The 27204-nt window shown below is 45.8% G+C and overlaps 1 protein-coding gene across 1 annotated transcript in view; it reads left to right on the forward strand.

Annotated features, from left to right (window-relative positions):
* The window catches only part of KIF13B (kinesin family member 13B), a 367935-nt gene that overhangs the window by 334683 nt on the left and 6048 nt on the right, over positions 1-27204 (forward strand). Inside the window, exons 38-39 of the mRNA XM_073624835.1 lie at positions 16406-16468; positions 22438-23428. Coding sequence (XP_073480936.1) covers positions 16406-16468; positions 22438-23428 — 1054 coding nt within the window. The remainder of the gene's footprint in view (positions 1-16405; positions 16469-22437; positions 23429-27204) is intronic.

Genomic DNA, 27204 nt, shown 5'->3' on the forward strand with positions numbered 1-27204 from the left:
CAGAGTGCAGAGTTCAGGGGTGCGCTGCATACAGAGTGCAGAGTTCAGGGGTGCGCTGCATACAGAGTGCAGAGTTCAGGGGTGCGCTGCATACAGAGTGCAGAGTTCAGGGGTGCGCTGCATACAGAGTGCAGAGTTCAGGGGTGCGCTGCATACAGAGTGCAGAGTTCAGGGGTGCGCTGCATACAGAGTGCAGAGTTCAGGGGTGCGCTGCATACAGAGTGCAGAGTTCAGGGGTGCGCTGCATACAGAGTGCAGAGTTCAAGGGTGCGCTGCATACAGAGTGCAGAGTTCAGGGGTGCGCTGCATACAGAGTGCAGAGTTCAGGGGTGCGCTGCATACAGAGTGCAGAGTTCAGGGGTGCGCTGCATACAGAGTGCAGAGTTCAGGGGTGCGCTGCATACAGAGTGCAGAGTTCAGGGGTGCGCTGCATACAGAGTGCAGAGTTCAGGGGTGCGCTGCATACAGAGTGCAGAGTTCAGGGGTGCGCTGCATACAGAGTGCAGAGTTCAGGGGTGCGCTGCATACAGAGTGCAGAGTTCAGGGGTGCGCTGCATACAGAGTGCAGAGTTCAGGGGTGCGCTGCATACAGAGTGCAGAGTTCAGGGGTGCGCTGCATACAGAGTGCAGAGTTCAGGGGTGCGCTGCATACAGAGTGCAGAGTTCAGGGGTGCGCTGCATACAGAGCGCAGAGTTCAGGAGTGCGCTGCATACAGAGCGCAGAGTTCAGGGGTGCGCTGCATACAGAGCGCAGAGTTCAGGGGTGCGCTGCATACAGAGCGCAGAGTTCAGGGGTGCGCTGCATACAGAGCGCAGAGTTCAGGGGTGCGCTGCATACAGAGCGCAGAGTTCAGGGGTGCGCTGCATACAGAGCGCAGAGTTCAGGGGTGCGCTGCATACAGAGCGCAGAGTTCAGGGGTGCGCTGCATACAGAGCGCAGAGTTCAGGGGTGCGCTGCATACAGAGCGCAGAGTTCAGGGGTGCGCTGCATACAGAGCGCAGAGTTCAGGGGTGCGCTGCATACAGAGCGCAGAGTTCAGGGGTGCGCTGCATACAGAGCGCAGAGTTCAGGAGTGCGCTACACACAGAGTGCACAGCTGCTTGCCTCTGCATCCCTCATCCACATCTCACTTTCATCCCCTCTTCAGCTCTGACCTCTACATGCAACCCCTCCCTCCACTACCCCCATCTTCTGCCCCTCCTTAAAAGCTCCATCATCTTCCATGTGTCTTACTTTTGTTACTGTATTAAGCTGAAGCACCCAGCCGGCTCTAGTACCTCCCTGCACACTATAGGTGGTGCCGCATCTCTCACTCGCAGGGAGATCATCCAGTGGGGGTGTTGACATCCGCACTGCACCCTGGGCACCTGCATCTCCTTTGTCCCCATCCTGCAGGAGAGCCGCTCAGGAGATCAGATCTGTGGGAGACAAGCTGTCACTTGTAAACAAAGAAGCAAGACTTCTGTGCTAATAAGTAATGGTGATGAGCAGGGATCAGAGGCCCTGAGTCAGAGGTGGTGATACTGAGTTCCACCAAGTTCCAGCTAAAAAAAGCCTTGTATATAGTGGCTTATTTGGTATATTCCAGGTGCATCTAAGCAAAAAACGCTGGACAGCAGTCACAGCCTGAGTAGAAAAGACTTTCCCCTGCCAGCATGCTGCAGAGAAGGACCCTTGCTCTCTATGGAGAAGCAGCGGTCTCTCTGCAGAGGTCCAACGATACCCCCTGATAAGTCAGAGCTCTCCAGTCATCCCGAAGCATGATGTTTGTGGATTTACAGATCTAAAGGACTGACTGAAGAAGTGAAACAATAGTCAGATGGGTGGAGAAGGTTTCTCTGGCAGCAAATCCATGGGGAAATGCGCATGAAAATATCCATCCTCCTTGCCTTACCACCCAATTTGTCATATTGGGTTCACCATACAGTGGGGGAAAAAATTATTTAGTCCCCTGCAGGTTTTATAAGTTTGCCCACTTACAAAGAAATGAAGGGTCTAGAATTGTTACTGTAGGTGTATTTTAAATGATAGTGACAGAATATCAACCACAAATCCAAAAAAACAAATACACGCTACAAATGTTATAAATTGGGCTGCAGTTCAGTGAGTAAAATAAGTATTTGATCCCCAAGCAACCGACATAAATTCTGGCTCCCACAAACTGGCTACAGTATGTGCTCATTGTTAATTTAAGAAGGTGCTCCTAACGACAACTCATTATGTGTATAAAAGACACCTGTCCACAGAATCTTTCTTCCATTCAAACTTCTCCATCATGGGCAAGACCAAAGAGCTGTCAAAGGACGTCATGGACAAGATTGTAGACCTGTACAAGGCTGGAATGGGGCTACAAGACCTTCAGCAAGAAACTTGGTGAGAAGGAGACAACTGTTGGAGAGATTATTCGCAAATGGAAGAAATACAAAATAACTATCAATCGCCCTCGGTCTGGAGCTCCATGCAAGGTTTCACCTCATGGGGTAAGGATGATCATGAGAAAAGTGAGGGAGGAGCTTGTGAATGATCTCAAGGCAGTTGGGACCACAGTCACCAGACAAAACCATTGGTAACACAATACACCGCCAAGGATTGAAATCCTGCAGCGCTGGCAGGGCCCTCCTCCTCGAGACGGAACATGTACAGGCCATCTGAAGCTTGCCAAAGAACACCTAAATGATTCAGGGAAGAATTGGGAAAAAGTGCTGTGGTCAGATGAGACAAAAATTGAGCTCTTTGGCATGAACTTGACTCGCCGTGTTTGGAGGAAGAAAAATGCTGACTATGACCCTAAGAACACCTTCCCTACAGTCAAGCAGGGAGTTGGAAACATTATGTATTGAGGCTGTTTCTCTACTAAAGATAGAGGCCGACTTTGCCGCTTTAAGGGGCTAATGTATGGGCCATGTTTTGTAAAATCTTGGATGAGAACCTTCTTCCCTCAGCCTAGAACACTGAAGATGGGTCGTGGATGGGTCTTCCAGCATGACAGTGACCCAAGACATACCGCCAAGGCAACAAAGGAGTGGCTCAAGAAGAAGCACATTAAGGTCATGGAGTGGCCTAGCCAGTCTACAGACCTTAATCCTATAGAAAATTTATGGAGGGAGCTGAAACTTCGAGTTGTCAAGCGACAGCCAAGAAACCTTAAGGATTTAGAGAAGATCTGTAAAGAAGAGTGGACCAAAATGCCTCCTGAGATGTGTGCAAACCTGGTCACCAACTACAAGAAACGTCTTACCTCTGTGCTGGTCAACAAGGGTTTCTCCACCAAGTACTAAGTCATGTTTTGCTTGGGAATCAAATACTTATTTTACTCACTGAACGGCAACTGTTTTTTTTCAGGATTTTTGGTTGATATTCTGTCTCTATCATTTAAAATACACCTATGCTAAAAATTATAGACCCTTCATTTTTTTGTAAGTGAACAAACTTACAAAATCTGCAGGGGATCAAATAATTATTTTCCCCACTGTAGATGTGCGGTGCACTGGACGCACCCAACTTGGATGGTGGAATCCAGAATTCTAGATGCAGTTGCTCTCTTTTGGGTTATTTAAACGAAGGGTGGGGGGCATCTCTGTATTCGTGGCCATGGTTTAGAAACGGTATGTCCAACAATCAGTGTGATCATTGGGTGACCACAAACGTTAATCCATCTAGTCTAAGTGTATAGAATTATAAACCGGGGCTAAGGGTGACACTTATCCAGTCTATTTTACATATACAGTATGTCCACCTATATAGATAAAAATAAAATAAATAAAATCCTCCAGTTCCCCTTGAAATGAAATGGTAGAGCAAAAGATCAGAGCGCCAGGCACCCTTAAGAAATCTCTTCCGTCTTCATTACTTCAGCCGTTAATGTCGTTGGCCTTGGGGGCGAGAAGCAGATCATTGCAGTGTAAGCACTTTCCTAATTATAACATTTCCATAATGTTAGCCCCGCGTCTACTTCAAGTGTTATGTGTGGTCTGTCAGGGGTCACGGGCTCCAAAGTGTTCTCTTTTAATAAAGATCTGGTCCCTAATTAGAGCTGATTGCTTTCGGAAGGTGAGCCGCTAAATCTCCGAGACGTCTTTTTGCCGAAAGCCTGGCGCTCATCAGCGGGTCACGGCCGTATGTGTGTGACTAATTTCTAATGACAGGTGAGGCTCGGGAAGGGCTCGCCGGGAAGTGCGCTCTGGAATCAGCAGATTTCCCTCATCCGCTACAAAATAATCCAAAAAAATGCTTGCCGATATTGATTGACGGAATCGCTCCATCGTTTCTGGGTTTGGTGCTGCTTCACCACTAAATGCCACCTGCTTTAAGGTATGGCATGGATGAAACAAGTAAGAGATGGTGAAAAGAGAACAAAAACATGCCAAAATACAGATATACTGTACAATAGATATATTTTATACAAAAATCTAAACATGCACATATAAAACTATAAAAATGTAAACAGAGATATAAACCTCATCCTTAAAATGTTGTATAAGCTTGATCAGATCGTTCCAAAACTTCATGACCCTGCTATGAAAGTCCTTGTTCAACCCCTTCCTGTTATAAGGTGACAACACTGTCTCTGTATTCCATTTGCACTCTTGGGTCGTCACCTGGGCTTCCATTGGAGATTGAAAGCGGACGTTCCTACGCAAATTACACAGGCATGGTCCATTTTTCTCACCAAAATAAAACACGCCAAGAGAAATGTCATATCAACCATTGTTGGAGTGCATATAGACAGGAATTGACTGCAAACAGACTACAGGAGATCAGCAGCACCAAGATGCTACAGAGATCTATATATATTTACTTTAAAGTAGAAGTCCAGTCAAATCCTGTCTAGACTAAAACCTGTGCCCACCCCCATTCTAACGCTTATCCTAATGATGGGGCACTATTCCTCCCATTGACACCAATGATGGGGGACTATTCCTCTCACTGATACCAATGATGGGGCACTATTCCCCTCCCACTGATTCCAATGATGGGGCACTATTCCTCCCACTGATACCAATGATGGAGCACTATTCATTCCAGTGATGAGGCACTATTCCTCTCATTGACATCAATGATGGAGCACTATTCCTCCCACTGATACCAGTGATGAGCCACTATTCCCCCCCACTCATACCAATGATGAGGCACTATTCCTCCCGTTGACACCAATGATGGGGCACTATTCCTCCCATTGACACCAATGATGGGGTACTATTCCTTCCACTGATACCAATGATGAGGCACTATTCCTCCCATTGACACTAATGATGAGGCACTATTCCTCCAACTAATACTAATGATGGAGCACTATTCCTCCAACTAATACCAATGATGGGGCACTATTCCTCCAACTAATACCAATGATGGGGCACTATTCCTCCCACTGATACCAATGATTGGGCACTATTCCTCCCACTGATACCAGTGATGAGGCACTATTCCTCCCATTGACACCGCTGATTGGGCACTATTCCTCCCATTGACACTAATGATGGGGCACTATTCCTCCCATTGACACTAATGATGGGGCACTATTCCTCCAACTAATACCAATGATGGAGCACTATTCCTTCCACTAATACCAATGATGGGTCACTATTCCTCCCACTGATGCCAATGATGGGTCACTATTCATCCCAATGATGGGGCACTATTCCTCCCACTGATGCCAATGATGGGTCACTATTCATCCCAATGATGGGGCACTATTCCTCCCACTGATGCCAATGATGGTGCCCTGACCCCCCCCCACTGACACCAACGATGGGGCCCTGTTCCCCCCCCCACTGACACCAACAATGGGGCCCTGTCCCCCCCCACTGACACCAACAATGGGGCCCTGCCCCCCCCCCCACTGACACCAACGACGGGGCCCTGTTCCCCCCTCACTGGCACCAACGACGGGGCCCTGTTCCCCCCTCACTGGCACCAACGACGGGGCCCTGTTCCCCCCTCACTGGCACCAACGACGGGGCCCTGTCCCCCCCTCACTGACACCAATGACGGGGCCCTGTCCCCCCCTCACTGACACCAATGACGGGGCCCTGTCCCCCCCTCACTGACACCGACGACGGGGCCCTGTCCCCCCCCCTCACTGACACCGACGATGGGGCCCTGTCCCCCCCCCTCACTGACACCGACGACGGAGCCCTGTCCCCCCCGCTCACTGACACCGACGACGGGGCCCTGTCCCCCGCTCACTGACACCGACGACGGGGCCCTGTCCCCCCCTCACTGACACCGACGACGGGGCCCTGTCCCCCCCTCACTGACACCGACGATGGGGCCCTGTCCCCCCCTCACTGACACCAATGACGGGGCCCTGTCCCCCCCTCACTGACACCAATGACGGGGCCCTGTCCCCCCCTCACTGACACCGACGATGGGGCCCTGTCCCCCCCTCACTGACACCGACGACGGGGCCCTGTCCCCCCCTCACTGACACCGACGACGGGGCCCTGTCCCCCCCTCACTGACACCGACGACGGGGCCCTGTCCCCCCCTCACTGACACCGACGACGGGGCCCTGTCCCCCCCTCACTGACACCGACGACGGAGCCCTGTCCCCCCCGCTCACTGACACCGACGACGGGGCCCTGTCCCCCGCTCACTGACACCGACGACGGGGCCCTGTCCCCCGCTCACTGACACCGACGACGGGGCCCTGTCCCCCCCTCACTGACGCCGACGACGGGGCCCTGTCCCCCCCTCACTGACGCCGACGACGGGGCCCTGTCCCCCCCTCACTGACGCCGACGACGGGGCCCTGTCCCCCCCTCACTGACACCAACGACGGGGCCCTGTCCCTCCCTCACTGACACCAACGACGGGGCCCTGTCCCCCCCCCACACTGACACCAACGACGGGGCCCTGTCCCCCCCCACACTGACACCATTGATGGGACACTATTCCCCCTCCTACTGACCACAGATGCTGTTAATTTTTTTTGCTCCCACTGGCCACTAAAGTCGTTCTTTACTCCCACTGATGCTGGGGCACTTTCTACTCTCACTGGCCACAGTTCGACCCTCCTAAAGTTTGAAGGATGGTAAGCTGACCCTTTGTTTATGAAGTTTGGGGACCCCTGGGCTAGATGATGCTGGATATCCTGCAGCCAGGAAATGAGGCAGGCTCTATCGGACCTGGTACAGCTTCTAATGCACATTATGAGAAGCTCAGTGTGTGGTGAAATCAGAGTAAGTAATTTCAGTACAGAAGAGGAGCCTGGAGGAGTCTGTCATTGACCTCTTTGGTGGAGGGACTGAATAATCATGAGCTTGTTACCTTTATTGGCTAAAACTTTCCTGTATTAAATGAAGCCCTGCCCATATGCCTTGATGAGAAGCCATTGATCAGAGGGGGAAAGGGGTAACGTAGGGTGAATGATAGTATGAAAACGGGAATGTTACTAGTATTTCCATTGTTTTAGCCGGTGATAAGAGGCTCCAGGGACTGAATAAAACTTAAGGTGATGCAGAAATGTGCTTTAAGCATTCTGTCTGCTGGAGCTCTATAGATCGGGAATCTCTGCCAAGCTGCTTGTGTATCTAATAAACAATAGCATACATCTATCCATTAGTTGGGTTCATGTTAGGCCATGACCTGCCAGTTAGCAATTCCCGTTCAATGGCTAATAAAGGAAGAATTCTGTCCTCTTTCCCTCTTCTTTGTGATTGTTTCTGATTTCTGGTTGTTTACCAATCACTGGTGATAAACTACAGACCTCAGAACCCTTCTTAGGTTGGACATGTTGGAAGATGGTTTTTCGGCAATAGTTAATAGTCCGCACTTCCTGCCAGAAGGACATGTGTGTTAGAAGAAATCTGTCAGGAGAGGAATTTGCGAGCTGTGATGTTGGTGGCTTTTATAGTTTTAAATCCAAGAAAAGAGAATCTTCCCCATCAAGTTGATTAGTGGAATTTCTGACCTGCCATGGATTTGTAGTACTGGCACTTCTAAGGGAATAGACTCTTTCACAGCCCTTGTGACAGTTCCATGGCACTTACTAGTGAGCTGCCGATAATGGAACAGACCGTGCTGAGATGCCTTTTCGGCAACTAATCATGCCTTGACTCAGACCCACAGCACTGATCATGTCTTGACTCTGGAATTAGGTCCTTCCCCAAAGGACTGATCTTGTCTTGGCCCTGGAAATAGGTCCAGATCCAAAGTACTAATCATGTTTTGACTCTGAAAGTAGGTCTTGACCCTGGAAGTAGGTCCTGCCCCAAAGTACTGATTATGCCTTGACCCTAAAAATTGACCCAGACCCAAAGTTCTGATCATGTCTTGACCCTGAAAGTAGACCCTGGCCCAAAGTACTGCTCATGTCTTCATCTCTGTAGGTAGTCCCTGACCCAAGGTACTGATCATGCCCTGACCCAAGGTACTGATCATGCCCAGACCCAAGGTACTGATCATGCCCTAACCCAAGGTACTGATCATGCCCTGACCCAAGGTACTGATCTTGCCCTGACCCAAGGTACTGATCTTGCCCTGACCCAAGGTACTGATCTTGCCCTGACCCAAGGTGCTGATCATGCCCTGACCCAAGGTACTGATCATGCCCTGACCCAAGGTACTGATCATGCCCTGACCCAAGGTACTGATCATGCCCTGACCCAAGGTACTGATCATGCCCTGACCCAAGGTACTGATCATGCCCTGACCCAAGGTACTGATCATGCCCTGACCCAAGGTACTGATCATACCCTGACCCAAGGTACTGATCATGCCCTCACCCAAGGTACTGATCATGCCTTGAACCTAAAAATTGACCCAGACCCAAAGTTCTGATCACGTCTTGACACTGAAAGTAGACCCTGGCTCAAAGTACTGCTCATGTCTTCAACTCTGTAAGTAGGTCCTGACTCAAGGTACTGATCATGCCCTGACCCAAGGTACTTATCATGCCCTGACCCAAGGTACTGATCATGCCCTGACCCAAGGTACTGATCATGCCCTGACCCAAGGTACTGATCATGCCCTGACCCAAGGTACTCATCATGCCCTGACCCAAGGTACTCATCATGCCCTGACCCAAGGTACTCATCATACCCTGACCCTGGAAGTAGTCCCAAACCTAAAGTATAGATCATGTCTTGACTCTGACCCAAAGTACTTATACCACAGATATACCATCTGTTGGTCCTAATTTTGATTGCCTCTTTGTTAGACAGTATCATATCTGCTCCTAAGTTCCCACTTCTGCCCAGTCTGTGAGCTTCTCACATTGTGCATTAGGAGCTGCAGCATACAAGATAGAGCTGACCTTATGAACCAGTATCTTCTACCCCTTTCCTCCGTTGCTCACCCCTTTCTTTCATTGAATTTCAGTTATTTTGACCATAGAGGCTTATCACCACATGCACACGTTATCTAGGGTGGTCAGCATGGAAATACAGTCTGCCTAGGAAATTCCCACTACATCAGACTGACATTCACCCTTCAAGGCGTTTGTATTTGCATAACTGATACTGCTTGCATAAGGACTGAGGGCTCTCGAAAGGAGTATTGAGGCACAGTTCTGTGATGTTTTCAGGAAGCTATGTACTGCACCACACCAACCCCTCCCACCATCCATGATCTGCCTGCATTGCATAATGAAGCACAGAGATCCAGTTATGACATAACTTGGTCTAAAATAAGTCATGTAATGAAATCAGAAAGGTTTCATTTCAAAATGTCATTTGCATGTTTGATGGGGGGGGGGGGGGGGGATCAGAGAAGGCAAGGCAAAACATAAGCAGATTAAACTTCAGCTTTAATCCATTATTTGGGCATCTTATTCTCTCCTCTAGAGTCTCCAATTATTTTACATTTCCTTTATTTACTTTCTGTTAATTCGAATACTCTACAAAAATGCCCTGCTTTTATAATTAGACCAGAAATCTTTTTTTAATCAGCACGAGTGTAAGAGAAGCACACTAATAAATTCACTTGTGGTTCAGTAAAGAGATGTGGAAGACGCCGGGTAATAAGTTAATAATTGGGGCGTTTTGCCGTCTCCCTGCGGTGGCTGTTGAAGCTGGCATTTCCCAGTGTGTGTGATTTAGTGCACCCAGCCCAGTCAGAGTGCTGCTTTGGACTTTTTCCTTCATATTAAGCTTATTTCATGTTTTGTCAAAAATGTGATTTGTGTACAAAGGAATTAATGATTCGTGAAAGTAAATGACACAGGAGTCGTCCATCTCGGCGCTGCCAAAGACTTATTCCATTCATTTGGATTAAACTGACGGCTCCTGATATGATGAGATGATCTAACCCCAGATCCTGTGCCATTTATCAAGTGTTTTAGCGATGACCAGCATTGGCTACATGGTGGGTCCAATTGATCGCCTCAAAACCCACCAGGAACTTTGGCTACTTGAAGTATTTATGTTGCCTCTGTGTTTTTTCTCCTAGCTCCAGTTCCTCCCTTAAAATGAAGCGCTCATATGGTGTCATTTGATCCTTCTTAAATTGTTCCCGAGGTTTTGAGCTCAACACTCCTTTGGGATTTTAGTTATAGTGCATTTAAAACCCCCAAAAATAATATATTGCAGCTTACTGGTTCTTTCTGTGATTTACATTAATTTTCTTTTTCCAAGCTTCGTTTGCTTTATTATCACCTGGTGATCCTGCAAATAATGCACTTCCTACTCCTGGATGACTACATCACGCTTCCAGTTTATCTATGGAGGGAGCCATGGTTGTCACCCTAGGCTGCTCTCCTCCTATGGACTACACTTCCTGTCCCTGTGTGGCCACATCACTTCTCCACTGAATTTATGGAGGGAGCTATGGTTGTCACCCTAGGCTGCTCTCCTAATGTGCACTATACTTCCTGTCTCTGTGTGGCTACGTCACTCCTCCACTATATTTATGAAAGGAGCCATGGTTATCAACCCAGGCTGCTCTCCTGATATGCACTACACTTCCTGTCCCTGTGTGGCCATGTCACGCCTCCACTGTATCTATGGAGGGAGCCATGATTGTTACCCTAGGCTGCTCTCCTGATATGGACTACACGTCCTGTCCCTGTGTCACTACGTCACTCCTCCACTATATCTATGGAGGGAGCCATGGTTGTCACCCAGGCTGCTCTCTTGATATGGACTATGAATGTGTCCATATGTCTTTATCGCCATTACACAGTGATTGGAGTAAGGTGTCAGCACAACCTGTGTGAATATAAATGTTGGGGTATCCTCCTGGCACTCATTAGAACTAAAGAAGTGGCTTGTATAAGCTAATGTTAGCTATAGTATGACCTGGATAAATTAGAACCTTCACAGAAATAACTTGTACTGATTCAACTTTTTCTGACCTCCTTAGGGGCAGTATTGAGCACCTTTGATGGTCATTGGTACTCATTATAGCCCATTTATTCTTGTGTGTTGGAAAAACCTCTTACCCAGAGGCCTGATCCTTTACATTTTCATGTATAAGAGTGTAGGTGAAACACCATACAAAGCTTTGTGTTTGTTTATTTTGTTCTGGATAGTGGAGATGGGTGAGAACTTCTGTTGGGTTTCTGGTATTTTCATCATGAATTGCTCCACACTACCAGTAGCTTTGGAGGTCAATTAGGGCTTGCTTTAAACTCATTTACTGCTTGTTAAGAATATATAAATACTTTACGGTCCATAGTCTGACCACAGTTACACTTTAAAGAGGCATGTCCTGTTTTCACCACTATACAAAAAGCATATGAACGCTACAACAACTTGCTCTCAGATGAGTTAATAACCCTTATGTCTGCCATTTTTAAGTCCTGTGTCGTCTTTTTAGTTTCAGTTGATGGCATCAGTTTGAGATGTTTCTGAGATTCAGAATTCATTAACTGGTGTATTTGACCTCATCCTAACCTACATTGACCTAGATGTTGTAAAGGGATGCAAAACCCATCTGATGTAAACTAAAGCTCAGCGATACAAGCCCCTAGGAAGAGATGTACCTGTCTTGCCGAGCCATAGGCTTATGTCAGATGGGAAATCCTGTCTTCAAACCAGTGGTAAAATCTCTAAGAGGTTACTCAGTTTCTCGGACATGCCTCTGTGTCGCTATAATCAAGATTCTGCAACGTTTTGGTTGGAGAGGAAGCAACTTGGGTAAAATGGTGCCTGCAGCTCAAAGTGTCACCAATGCTCGCAAATGCCAAAAGTCACCGGCCTTTAGGAAGAGATGTGCCCATTTATGCCAAGCCATAGGCAATCCAGTCTTTGAACTAGTGGTAGAATCGCTAAGTGTTCACTCACCTTTTCGAAAATACCTCCAGGTTTCTATAATCAAGGTTCTGCAACGTTTTGGTTGGAGAGGAAGCAACTCAGGTAAAATGGTACCTGCAGCTTAAAGTGTCACCAATGCAGACAAATGCCAAAAGTCACAGGCCCTTGGGAAGGGATGTGCCCATCTGTGCCAAGCCATAGGCTCATGTCACGTATGCAATCCTGTCTTTGAACCAGTGATGGAATCTCGAAGCGTTCATTCACCACCTCAAAAAAGCCTCCATGTTTCTATAATCACAGTTCTGGAACGTTTTGGACAGAAAGGAAGCAAATTGGGTAAAGTGGTGACTGCCATTCAAAGTATCACCGGTGCGAACAAATGCCGAACATGATAGGCCAAAAGAAGAGATGTCCCCATCTATGCCAAGCCATAGGCAATTCTGTCTTTGAACCAGTAGTACAGTAGTAGAATCTCCTAAGAGTTCGCTCACCTTCTCGAAAATTCCTCCATGTCCCCATAATCAAGGTTCTGCAATGTTTTTGTCCAGAGAGGAAGTGACTCCAAGTAAAATGGTGACTGCAGGTCAAAGTGTCACCAGCAGCAGAGTGGTCAGTGTGGCCTAGGCCTTAGCCCTGTCTTTGTTCTCACAATCTGTTAAACTCTTGTCAGCACAAGAAGAGTTAAGCTCTTTAAGATAACCCATCTCATCTGTCCCTCCATTTGCTGTGACAGCCCCAATAATAGACGTGCTTAACCTTATTTATGGAGTGATCAGGTGGAAATAGACCTTGCTCTTCTCAGCTTTCTGATGGCTCCAATCCAGGAGGGACCAGTAAAGAGCTTCTTGTCAGAGCATTATGTCTACACTAGTGAGATATATGATGGTCTGGGCAGAGCCGCAGCCATGTTCCGCTTCACCACAGAGCGGCCATCAGGGCGCATAAAATACGGCCTGATCCAGGTTACTGATAACGGGGCTTCAATTACTACATCCTGACAGTCTGATGTTTCCTTCTGGGTCTTCAGTCATTATGGAGACCACATATAAATACCTCCTCTCACCATGCAGTCCTATTCAGCAACCCCTCACCACTACTGCTATGTGTGCAACAAACAAATGACAGACATTTATATTTATTAAAAAGGTCATTGGAAAATTAGATTATCCCACTTTAGAACATTTCACTTGGCCACTGGGAGTTGTTATTGCCTTTTTAGCGCTGTGAAAATTCAGCTGTTAATAACTTTCTATCTTTTGAGAAATCCATCTGAATTTAGGAACTTGTTTCCATGGCTTGTACAGTTTCCTGTCAGTAATTAAATTATACAAATGTATGTTTTCATAGAAATATTGTGGGTTTTTTTTAATTACATTTTTTTAACCTTTTTTTTTTTTTATTATTTTATGGATGAGCAGGCCGCAGTATGCAGCAGTACTGCAAAAAATAACACGGATAGCAATATCCTCTCCATTGTAAATGTGCACCTTCATTTGATAACTGGGTTTTAAAAACAATTGCATGCATTATTTTTCATCCTTTGTTGAATCTTTAGTTGGCCAGACACTGTATAAATTTCAGGTTCTGGAGCCAGGTCCTTTCGAACCAGCCAAAATTTGCTCCAAAGATGGGACATCTTTAATATTTCCAGGGCCTTCTTTAATATTGATTGGCCCCTGGACAAACACTTTCTTGGGTCCCCTCCATCATTACACAGGACCCCTCCCCCATACTACCTCCATCATTACACAAGATCCCCTCCCCCATCATTACACAAGACCCCCTTCCCCATCATTACACAAGACCCCCTTCCCCATCATTACACAGGACCCCTCCCCCTATACTACCCACCATTATTACACAGGATCCCCCTCTCACATAACTACCCCCATCATTACACAGGACTCCCCTCCCCATCATTACACAAGACCCCCTTCCCCATCATTACACAGGAATCCCCTCCCTCCATACCACCCACCATTAGTACACAGGACCCCCTCTAACATACTACCCCCATCATTACACAGAACTCCCCTCCCCCATCATTACAGAAGACGCCCTCCCACTTCATTACACAGGACCCCCTCCCCCATACTACTCCCTATTTTTACACAGGACCCCCTTCCCCATACTACCCCTATCATTACTCAGGGACCCCTCCCCATACAACCCCCATCACTATACAGGACCCCCTTCCCCATACTACCCCCATCATTACACAGGCCCCCCCCAGCGGTTTCCCATTGATAGTGTCCAGAGGATGTCAGACAAGTACCAGGCACACCCCGCAAAACCCTCCAGAGAAGAAGTTCTTCAACAGGCCCATGGTCTGCTGTTTGAGGGGTCAGTGTGACTGTGCCTGGGACTGACAGACCCTCTCTCCGGACAAGGTTTACTTTACCAAGCTGGCCAATCACCTCACAGGCTGCAGGCATAACAGCCAACCAATCACCAGTGCCCCCAAAATTCAATTCCGCCGTCATCTCCTGAGTAATAGCCAGATCCATTTATCAACTATTTGCAGGCAGCGTGGGCTCAAGGGGCAGCTGCTTTGGGCCCCACAACAATGATTGGGCCCGAGGAGAGAGACCCAGCCAGATCAGTGAGTAAAAGCAGCACACATTCACTTGCATACACTTGTTAGGCACACGGTTAACCCCTTGATTGCCCTCCTGATCACACCTGTCAGTGCCATTAGTACAGTATTATCACTGTATTAATGTCACTAGTGACATCCGTGTCGGTTAGTGACCCTCCCAGCCAGTGTCAGTTAGCGCCAGATTGCTCACCACACTATTACAGTCACACTATAAGTCACTTATCACTGCCATTACCAGAATAGTGTCTATATGGATCAGTATCTTGATCACGATCAAAACTTTACTAGTGTCCCCAAAAATGTAGTGTTAACAATTGTGACATATACCAGACTACATTTTGGCCTAAATCTACGAGGAAATTTGATTTTATTGGATATGTTTTATAACAAGAGTAGAAAATGTTTTTTTTTTTTTGTTTGTTTTTTTCAAAATTATTAGAATTTCTTGGTTTGTATAAGAAAAAATAAAAGCCCAGTGGTGATCAAATTACCGCCAAAAGAAAGTTCTATTTGTGTGGTAAAAAAGCATTGCATGCAATCTCCAGTTAAATTAGCGCAGTGCTGAATAGCAAAAATTGCCCTGGTCATGAAGGGGGTAAAACCTGCCAGAGGTCAAGTGGGTAATGAATGCTTCAGATTTATACATATTAAAAATGACTTTTGTAAATTACGTTAATAATGTTAAAGCTTATATGAGATTTTAATGATTGGGTTTACATATACTTAAGATATTTTGCCTTTCACTTTCAAATTTGGGTGCCTTAAAACAACTTCAAATTTGTTTAGCCATTTGTAATATTTATGAAAAGTCTAAATATATTTGCTGTAAGAAAGACCCTCTACTATAGCAGCCAGAGCTCATAGAACCTATAGAAATGTGGACTTTCCATAAGGCGGCATTTGCATGCTCTTGCGGACAGTATCTCTATTCACAATATTGACCCATGTCAAGTGACTAGAAACACAAGCTGGGTCCAGTCACAGTATTAGAGGTCTATTTAAAAAAAAATAATTGTGCAAATGCCTCAAGGATTCATACAACGGTCACACACAAAAATTCCTGTACTTTGTCTAATATGTTTATTTCCTGTGATTGTCGGCTCCATCTAGTGGCTATAATTTTGTATTTTCCTGAAATGACTCAATCAGTAAAAGACCGCATTATGGCCACTAGATGGAGTGGAAATCATAGGAAATAAGCATACAAGAGTATGGGGATTATTTGTGACTTCTGTGCTCATGCTTGAGGCATTCACATAGTGAAAATTTTTTTGTAAATAGACCCCTTACTATTAATTTCTGGACATTTGTTAAGCTCATCCCTTCTTTCTACAGCTCCATAGTGCCTCCACTTTCCGAACAATGTTCAACTCTTTGGGCAGGTTGGGGAGGTCACTAGATGAAGTCCTATCATGTAGCCTGGTCCAGGAGGGTGAGCAGCAGTCTGAACATGTGTTCCAGGAGGTGCAGGAATAGGTGTCCTATCAGAGGACCATCCACTGAAACAAAGTGTATAAACCGCAGATTTAATTAACTCTGTTTTGGATATATTTAGCGGCTTGTTTCAGTCTATACAAAATTAAAATTACAAATCCTCTGTCTCCCTTGCAGCCTGTCCCTCGGATTATAGTGCAGTCTGCGAGTATTGATGACACGGCATTCAAGCCAAAAGCGGTAAGTAGGAGAAACCCGACAAGATACAGCTTATGTGTATGGTAGAGTCCAACTAGGCACATGACTGGGGCAACCTGCATATCATCATGTTATTGTATTTATTTCTTTTCAGTGTCTCAGAAGTGTCAGGATTTTTCGTCCTCTTGTTCAGAACCATTCCCCCCTTAAAACCAATATTTAGGTGGTGTAGTTTCTGCCAACATTGGTCACATGCCGGCTTGTTCTATCTCCCAGGGGTTCCAGTGGCCTAGCCAACTTTCCCATTTCCACTCGACTGCCACAGTCATTACAAAGCCCCACGATGGTACTACACTCCCTTATTGGGATTCCTATGAAGTAAACGGTGAAGGAATTCAGTTGTGGCTAATCGGTTAGGAATTTAGGGCAGCCTTTCTCAGCCTTTTTAACATTGAAAGAACTCTGGAAATAATGTTCCAGTCTCAGGGATCCCTTTTCTATATCTACAACTCATGGTACATTGGTGGACAGTGGGAAGTGTGTCCCCTTAGATTGGTGGTCAGTGGGAAGAATGTCCTCTTACATTGGCGGTCAGCAGCAAGAACGCCCCTTACATTGGCGGTCAGTGGGAAGAACGTCCCTTACATTGGCGGTCAGTGGGAAGAACGTCCCTTACATTGGCGGTCAGTGGGAAGAATGCCCCTTACATTGGCGGTCAGTGGGAAGAATGCCCCTTACATCGGTGATCAGTGGGAAGAATGTTCCTTACATTGGCGGTCAGTGGGAAGAATGCCCCTTACAGTGGTGGTCAGTGGGAAGAATGTCCCTTATATTGGAGGTCAGTGGGAAGAATGCCCCCTTACATTGGCGGTCAGTGGGAAGAATGCCCCTTACATTGGTGATCAGTGGGAAGAATGTTCCTTACATTGGTGATCAGTGGGAAGAATGCCCCATACATTGGTGATCAGTGGGAAGAATGCCCCTTACATTGGAGGTCAGTGGGAAGAATGCCCCTTACATTGGTGATCAGTGGGAAGAATGTTCCTTACATTGGTGATCAGCGGGAAGAATGCCCCTTACATTGGAGGTCAGTGGGAAGAATGCCCCCTTACATTGGCAGTCAGTGGGAAGAATGCCCCCTTACATTGGCGGTCAGTGGGAAGAATGCCCCTTACATTGGTGATCAGTGGGAAGAATGTTCCTTACATTGGTGATCAGCGGGAAGAATGCCCCTTACATTGGAGGTCAGTGGGATGAATGCCCCCTTACATTGGCAGTCAGTGGGAAGAATGCCCCCTTACATTGGCGGTCAGTGGGAAGAAAGCCCCTTACATTGGTGATCAGTGGGAGGAATGCCCCTTGCATTGGCGGTCAGTGGGAAGAATGTCCCTTACATTGGCGGTCAGTGAGAAGAATGCCCCCTTACATTGGCAGTCAGTGGGAAGAATGCCCCCTTACATTGGCGGTCAGTGGGAAGAAAGCCCCTTACATTGGCGGTCAGTGGGAAGAAAGCCCCTTACATTGGTGATCAGTGAGAAGAATGCCCCTTACATTGGCGGTCAGCGGGAAGAATGCTCCTTAAGGGCCGTACACACGGGCCAAATACCGTGCGGCATTAGTTGGTTCAGTAGAAACCGGCCTACATTCTGCCCATGTGTATGGCAACCAGTCCGACAGGAGGGGCATGACCAAAAAATGTCTGCCGATGGCATCCTATCAGCGCTCTCAGCCAATGGTGTGTTAAAATGTAAGCAGAAACTGATGCATTGTATTGCCCATGGCTGTCGAGCAGCAAATTTTTGCTAAATGTTTGGTTCAAGTGGTTAACTTGATGGGCAGATTGTTAATGTTCGATTTTTACATGTAATGTGTACAGTGCTGTGAAAAAGTATTTGCCCCCTTCCTGATTTTTTTATATTTTGTATATTCACTTAAATGATTCAGATCATCAAACAAATGTTAATAATACACAAAGATAACCCAAGAAAAATCCAAAAAGAAGTGGTTAAATGATGATGTCCAAACCTTTATTGATAAATCGTGAATGAACTGTGATTAACCACATTTTTTGGAAAGCTTGGTTACATTTCACTTGCACACCCAGGCCTGATTACTGCCAGACCTGTTGAGTCAAGAAATCACTTAACTAAAAGCTGTCTGACAAAGTGAAGCACACTAAAAGATCTCAAAAAGCAACACGTCATGCCACGATCTAAAGGGATTCAAGAACAGATGAGAAACAAAGTAATTGACATGCATCAGTCTGGAAAGGGTTACAAAGCCATGTCTAATGCCCCGTACACATGGTCGGATTTTCTGACGGAAAATGTGTGATAGGACCTTGTTGTTGGAAATTCCGACCGTGTGTGGGCTCCATCACACATTTTCCATCGGATTTTCCGACACACAAAGTTTGTGAGCAGGATATAAAATTTTCCGACAACAAAATCCGTTGTCGGAAATTCTGATCGTGTGTACACAAATCCAACGGACAAAGTGCCACGCATGCTCAGAATAAATAAAGAGATGAAAGCTATTGGCCACTGCCCCGTTTATAGTCCCGACGTACATGTTTTACGTCACCGCGTTCAGAATGATCGGATTTTCGGACAACTTTGTGTGACCGTGTGTATGCAAGACAAGTTTGAGCCAACATCCATCGGAAAAAATCCTAGGATTTTGTTGTCGGAATGTCCGAACAAAGTCCGACCGTGTGTATGGGGCATATGGCTTTGGGATTCCAGCGAACCAAGGTGAGAGCCATTATCCACAAATGAAAAAAACTTGGAATAGTGGTGAATCTTCCTAGGACTGGCCAGCCTACCAAAATGACTCCAAGAGTACAAGATGACTCATCCAGGAGGTTATAAAAGATCCCAGAACAACTACTAAATCACTGCAGGCCTCTCTTGCCTCAGGTAAGGTCAGTGTTCACGATTCAACAATAAGAAATAGACTGGGCAAAAATGGCATCCATGGGAGTGTTCCAAGGCCACAGCCACTGCTGACCAAAAAGAACAAAAAGATTCGTCTCACATTTGCCAAAAAACATCTTAATTATCCCCAAGACTTTTGGGCAAATATTCTGTGGACTGATGAGACAAAAGTTGAACTTTTTGGAAGGTGTGCATTCCGTTACATCTGGCAAAAAACAACAGCATTTTATAAGAAGAGCATCATACCAACAGTCTCACATGGTGGTGGTAGTGTGGTGGTCTGGGTCATCAAGACCTGGATGACTTGCCATAATTGATGGAACCATGAATTCTGCGCTCTACTAGAAAAATGTCCAGCTGTCAGTTAGTGACCTCAAGCTCAAGCACACTTGGATTATGCAGCATGACAATGATCAGAAAAGCATGGCAAGTCCACCCCTGAATGGCACAAAATTAAGGTTTTGGAGTGGCCTAGTCAAAGTACGGACTTAAATCTGATTGAGATTTTGCAGGCCATTCATGCTGGAAAATCATCCAATGTGGCTGAATAAAAACAATTCTGCAAAGAAGAGTGGGCCAAACTTCCTTCACAGCAATGTGAAAGCCTTATTGCAGTTGTTTTACCGCCAAAGGTGGCACAACCAGTTATTAGGTTTAGGGCCAATTACTTTTTCACACAGGGCTAAGCATGTTTGGACAGATTTCTTCCCTTAATTAATGAAATCATAATTTTAAAACTGCATTTTGTATTTACTCTGGATTATCTTTGTGTAATATAAAAATTTGTTTTATGATCTGAATCATTTAAGTGTTACAAATATGCAAACAAAATAACAAATCAGGAAGGGGGCAAAGACTTTTTCACAGCACTGTATATGTTCTTTTATTTTTATGGTTCCATGTTGGGAGTTGTAGTTTTAGAAGTTGTGCTGACCTTCTTCTTTGTAATTATCTTTCTGATTGTCTTATGAGATGAGGACACCCCTAATTGTGTAATGAATTTTGAGATCACCGATTACCGGCAATTGAATTTCCAGGTCGTGTCAAAAACCTCTCTTGTGCTTCCCCCATAACTCTGCCAGCTGACAGGCAGTATTGATTACCCGAGTTTAGTACATGTTGCCTCTGGGAAATAGATCTGAGAAATGGTGTGTTTAATCTCCGAAGCAGCCTCTAAATTCTTCACCTGTAAATTGACAGGCCCCGGGAAAATGGAGGGCGGCGGGGAAGAAAATTTGGAAGGGAAAATATAAATCTTTGGCAGCCAGTTGGAAATTCATGATTTATCCCGGCCTTAAGTGCAGCCAGAGAAGTGTTAGAGACGTATAGATCACTGCAGCCCTCCTGAACCCATAAATTGTATGCGACACAGCAGCAGATGGAGCAGTCCCGTCACATAAATCAACGTTCAAGTAAATATTGGGGAGGGGGGGGTATTCCTTGTGCACAGTTTGTCCTTTTGTGAGAGGTGATCCGCAGCTGTCCTCTATTCTTCATAGTTAACACCTTCCAATCACAATCCTTGTAACGTCTTCAGGGCTAGGCCTTAATAAAGTGCAGGTCGAGACGTCTGTGTTGAAGGTGAACTCAGGTAACAAGAATTTGCATCTGAACTTAACTGCCTACCGCACTGCAGTGTAGAGAAACACACCTGTGCTGATTTGTGGCTTGGCTTGAAGTATGCACAATAATGGAAAGATGGTTCTTGGAGATCAGCTGATTCTTGTAGGCATGTCCATATATAAGTTTCAGTATGTGATAAGGCAATCAGTACAACAAATTGTTACCAAGTATTTGTGAGGTTTTCAGCAAACTTCAAGCAACTTTGACAAATCCCTTAAAAAAAAAAATAATTCCCAGCATGAGTATTTTAAAAAGATATCTTAAGAGCAGAGCTGAGTGTCACTTTAAATCTTTGACTGCCAAGGACATGTCTTACAAGTCATGGCAAACCTTTTCACTGTCAAGGATGTGGCCTTCACATCATGGGAAACCCTTTGACTGCCAAAGATGTGTCCTATATGTCAGTGCAAACCCTTTGACTGCCAAAGACATGTCGTACGCGTCATGGCAAACCCTTTGACCACCAAAGACGTGTCCTACATGTCATGGAAAACCTTTTGATTGCCAAAGACGTGTCCTACATGTCATGGCAAACCTTTTGACTGCCAAAGACGTGTCCTACGTGTCATGGCAAACCTTTTGACTACCAAAGACGTGTCCTACATGTCAGCGCAAACCTTTTGACTGCCTACATGCTGGGCCTGGGGTGGGAAGGAGGGGCAGCTGCCCTGGGGGCAATTTGTTTATTGCAGGGATGGGGGGCCCCCTGACCCTAACCTTAAGGGAAGGGGTGGCGCAGTTTGGACCAAAATTCCCTTTGAGAAAAAAAGACATTCAGGAGGCAGCAGGATTTGTCTCCTGGGCACTTTCAGCCACTGTTCTACCACCCTTTTAAAAGCAATCCACAGCAGATAACATTTGCTAGGGTGGCAGACATTGCCTCCAGTGTGAAGATGCCTTAAAGAAGCAAATACTGTAACTGCTGACTTTTAATTAAAAGAGACTTACCAGCCCAGAAATCCTGCCCTGTCTTCGCCAGGCCTGGGTCTCCGACACCACCATTTTAACTGTGGGAAGCCGGCTGTGACTCCCTACGGCTTCACAGCTGGCTCCCCTCTGTGCACTTTGCTTGCTTGATTCCAGTGTTAATTATAAAGGCATTGCAGTTAGGTGGACACAGACTTAGCAGTTAATTGACATGCCACCTGCTGACTATATATAAAGACAAATGCAACATATTTTTATTAACATATGCAAGAAATAAGGGGAGCTATTGACAGGAAGGCACCCCTGTGCCATAAGTGTTACTGTGGCCAGAGTTAAAAAGTTATTTATTTAATACTTTGTTACTTTAATTCCAGACTCTTGGTTTAATTTCTGTCCATTTCTTTGTTTATTGTCCAGCGTCATATTAGTTAGTTGCTGTTTTGTATTTTGAAAAGCTTTAATGGTCTGACTGTTTTGTATTTTGAAAAGCTGTAATGGTCTGATGGTTCTTTTGTCAATTGCCAGATTGCCCCTGAAGAACGAATCATAACCCACCAACCAGTGATCGCTCGTTCACCAACGCAAGAGAAGAAAAACGAGAAGCCATCTACAGTGCCTTTGCAGCCAAAACATTGCGAATCTCCAGTACAGGATTCCCAAGAGGGGGGGCCTCCAAGTCCTGTCAGCGAAGCTTCGAGTGGGTACTTTTCCCACAGCGTCTCCACAGCCACTTTATCGGAAGCATTAATTACAGGAAATGAGGTGCTTACAGGTCAAACCTTAAGCCCAACAGCTCCTGACAGTAGTCCACCCAGTGTACCTTCTGCTCAAGAGCCCCCTAAAATAGAATCTACAAACAAAATAGATGCCATCCCAGTTGACGTTTATCACAAAGCTGATGTTGGCCTTCAAGAAGATATTCTAGCTGATGATACAAATGTTAAGGCTGTGAATGACTCAATAGGTTCTGTCCTTGTTGATCACAGCAAGCCTACTTTAGAAGATCACATTAGGAAACATGAGGAGCCTCTTTTGACAAGCTTGGAAGCACATCACACAACGGCCACCTCAAAAAGTATTTCTTCAGAAAAGATCACTGCAAGCACCTTATCTCCAGAAAATCACAAGGAGGCTCAACCAATGCTCACGGCCGAACACTTAAACCAAACCAAAGGCGTTGTTTCTCCATTCAGGATACAAAAAGTAAGGCCGTCAGAACTGAAATCTTTCACGCGGATACTTGGAGATGAGCTTGGAGATGTGCCTAGTTCAGAGAAGCTGGGGAATGCCGTCAAGTTAAAAGGAAGTAAGGAAGCAATGGACGACCAGGTAGAGAGCGGGGAAGAGAAAATAGATGTGACATCTGACTCTGAGGACTGCCAGGAGGTTCCTGAATGGTTGAAAGAAGGGGAATATGTGACACTTGGAACAAATAAGACTGGCATTGTCAGATACGTCGGCTCTGTGGATTTTCAAGCAGGGACCTGGGTTGGCGTGGAGCTCGATTTGCCAGCAGGTGAGGCACTTTTAATGTTGAAAATTACACAAATAGCCTATAGTGCCAAATTACTTTATGCCAGACTGATTATAAAAGCTCTTTAGACGTCCTGTTTTCTGATAAGTTGTGGTCCCTGTAGAAGCAGGTGAGTTATTTGGGATAATCTGATACTTTATGTACACAAGTGGACTCTATTTAACCAATTAAGTAAATTCTTAAAGCATTTGTCAGCATCTTAGACTTAATGATGCTGTTTGTCTAGATATGTTCTTAAGAGGTTTCAAAGTGTATTAGGATGTTTCACAGCAAAGGGGGTGTATACTTATGCAATCAAGCCTTTCTTTTTACTATTTATTAATAGTTTGGAATAGTTTTTACATAAAACGACAATTGGATCCATTTAACTCCAAATTGCAACACTACAACCCTAACCTTAGCAGCAATTACTGTGTACCACACCCCAGGGTCTGAATATGGTATAGTCCAAAAGCCAGTCTGCCAGATGGAGGGGGAGCCTCAAGCAGCATTGCAGGGAAGAATCTTCTAATAAAAATAAAAAGACGTCCATCCTCCTAGGACACTAGTAAAAATAAATATGAAGCAGGTTGGTAGTAGGAGGGGTTATCCTGGGCTGGTACACAATTTTCTTGTTTGCCAGTGTCCAATTCTCCTGTAGGCAGCAGTATCGCCCAAAGGTTTATGACCTCCTGTGTCCCTCAAGGGATGAGAAAGAGAAAACAATTAAGGGACCCCCACGCAAGCACATACATAAATAACCTTCACTTAGGATGCACGCATGTACAGTCAGGTCCATAAATATTGGACACAATTCTAATCTTTTTGGCTCTATACACCACCACAATGGATTTGAAATTAAACGAACAAGATGTGCTTTAACTGCAGACTTTCAGCTTTAATTTAAAGGTATTTACATCCAAATCAGGTGAACAGTGTAGGAATTACAACAGTTTGTATATGTGCCTCCCACTTTTTAAGGGACCAAAAGTAATGAGACAGATTAACAATCATCCATCAAACTTTGACTTTTTAATACTTGGTTGCAAATCCTTTGCAGTCAATTACAGCCTGAAGTCTGGAACGCATAGACATCACCAGACGCTGAGTTTCATCCCTGGTGATGCTCTGCCAGGCCTCTACTGTAACTGTCTTTAGTTCCTGCTTGTTCTTGGGGCATTTTCCCTTCAGTTTTGTCTTCAGCAAGTGAAATGCATGCTCAATCGGATTCAGGTCAGGTGATTGACTTGGATATTGCATAACATTCCACTTTTTTCTCTTAAAAAACTCTTTGGTTGCTTTCGCAGTATGCTTCGGGTCATTGTCCATCTGCACTGTGAAGCTCCGTCCAATGAGTTCTGAAGCATTTTGCTGAATATGAGCAGATAATATTGCCCGAAACACTTCAGAATTCATCCTGCTGCTTTTGTCAGCAGTCACATCATCAACAGTACAAGAGAACCAGTTCCATTGGCAGCCATACATGCCCACGCCATGACACTACCACCACCATGCTTCACTGATGAGGTGGTATGCTTTGGATCTTGAGCAGCTCCTTTCCTTCTCCCTCTTCCTATCACTCTGGTACAAGTTGATCTTGGTCTCATCTGTCCATAGGATGTTGTTCCAGAACTGTGAAGGTTTTTTAGATGTTGTTTGGCAAACTCTAATCTGGCCTTCCTGTTTTTGAGGCTCACCAATGGTTTACATCTTGTGGTGAACCCTCTGTATTCACTCTGGTGAAGTCTTCTCTTGTTTGTTGACTTTGACACACATACACCTACCTCCTGGAGAGTGTTCCTGATCTGGCCAACTGTTGTGAAGGGTGTTTTCTTCACCAGGGAAAGAATTCTTCGGTCATCCACCACAGTTGTTTTCCGTGGTCTTCCCGGTCTTTTGGTGTTACTGAGCTCACCGTTGCGTTCTTTCTTTTTAAGGATGTTCCAAACAGTTGATTTGGCCACACCTAATATTTTTGCTATCTCTCTGATGGTTTTGTTTTGTTTTTTCAGCCTAATGATGGCTTGCTTCACTGATAGTGACAGCTCTTTGGATCTCATATTGAGAGTTGACAGCAACAAATTCCAAATGCAAATAGCACACTTCAAATGAACTCTGGACCTTTTATTTGCTCCTTGTAAATGGGATAATGAGGGAATAACACACCTGGCCATGGAACCGCTGAGCAGCCAATTGTCCCATTACTTTTGGTCCCTTAAAAAGTGGGAGGCACATATACAGACTGTTGTAATTCCTACACTGTTCACCTGATTTGGATATAAATGTCCTCAAATTAAAGCTGAAAGTCTGCAGTTCAAGCACATCTTGTTCGTTTCATTTCAAATCCATTGTGGTGGTGTATAGAGCCAAAAAGATTAGAATTGTGTTGATGTCCCAATATTTATGGACCTGACTGTATGTCACTGATAGCCTGACACATGTTGGGTATCACCATGCACATAAGGCCCCTTTCACACGAGACGGACTCCGTTTCTACGGAGCCCGCCTCGGTCCCCCGGCTCAGCGGGAGATCTGTCCGTTGATCTCCGCTGAGCCGGCGGATGACAGGTCCCTCTCTGTTCACTGAGTGGGGAGGGGCTTGTCAGGCGCCGCTGCCGCCTATGGAGGGATCGGATGAAAACGGACAGCATGTCCGTTTTCATCAGATCTCACCCGATCCGCTAGCGATGGACCTGGACGTAGAGCCATCCGTCTGCTTTTAGCAGATCGGACCAGGTCGGATGTCAGCGGACATGTCTCCGCTGACATCCGACGCTCCATAGACTAACATGGAGCGCCCATTCAGGTCCGCCGTCAAAACTGACAGACGGACCTGAGCGGTCCGATCGTGTGAAAGGGGCAGGGGCCTTTGTGTAATTTCACCTTTAGAAAGATTTCCCCAAAATCTCCCATGCAATTCCATATCCTCCAAAATAGTACATACCAGCACTCCTAAGATTTTAAATAGTTCATGCCCCCCCCCCCCCCCCCCCCACTACAACTGCAGCTGTTAGGGGGCCTCTCCACCAAACCACTGGTCCCTTGATCCCACTACATCCTGCCATTTGCAGGACAGTCTGGACATTACAGTAGTGTGTCTCCTAGCGGCTGCTCTGGGCCTTTCAAACTATGCACTTGGCCGCTCATCCGCGCATGCACGGTGTCTCCTGCACCAGCTGATCTTTGTAGTGGCCGCTCCATGTGTAGTTTCTCTAGATGAGCTCAAATGGGTGTAGGGAGATGAAGTGGCTTGTATTTTTTTTGTGGAAAGACCCAACCCCCCCCCCCCCCCCGCAACAGCTGTATACATAATGAGAAGATGTGTACCATATAAAACAGGAGGAGCCCTAGTAAGTACTATTCAGAGGATATGAAATTGCATAGGGGGGTTTTGGAAAAATCTTCCTGAAAGTGAACTTACATTTTAACTCTGAGCTGTGGAAGTTTGTCACTGTTTCCTAGGTGGATGCAATTTTGAGACCTGACATATTTGGTATCTGTTTATTTTACAAAAAAAATGGGGGTTCCATTGTTTGTGTGCACTAAAATTAAACCCACAGTATATTTTTTTTATTGATAATTTCCCGTGCTGACTGCTATCGGTTACATTGTTCCCAGTTCTCTGTGGACTACTATTACAGAGATGTTATGGAGATGAGGAGAACATGTTTCCTAAGTCCTGTCCAAGGGTGACAACATTGCTCCTCCATGTGTGCAGTCCAGTGAGTCGGTGTCATCACCCTAGGAGAGGCAATGTTACTGGTAGGATCACCAAGTGA

Source organism: Aquarana catesbeiana, linkage group LG04, assembly GCF_042186555.1.
Source record: "Aquarana catesbeiana isolate 2022-GZ linkage group LG04, ASM4218655v1, whole genome shotgun sequence".
NCBI lineage: Eukaryota > Metazoa > Chordata > Amphibia > Anura > Ranidae > Aquarana > Aquarana catesbeiana.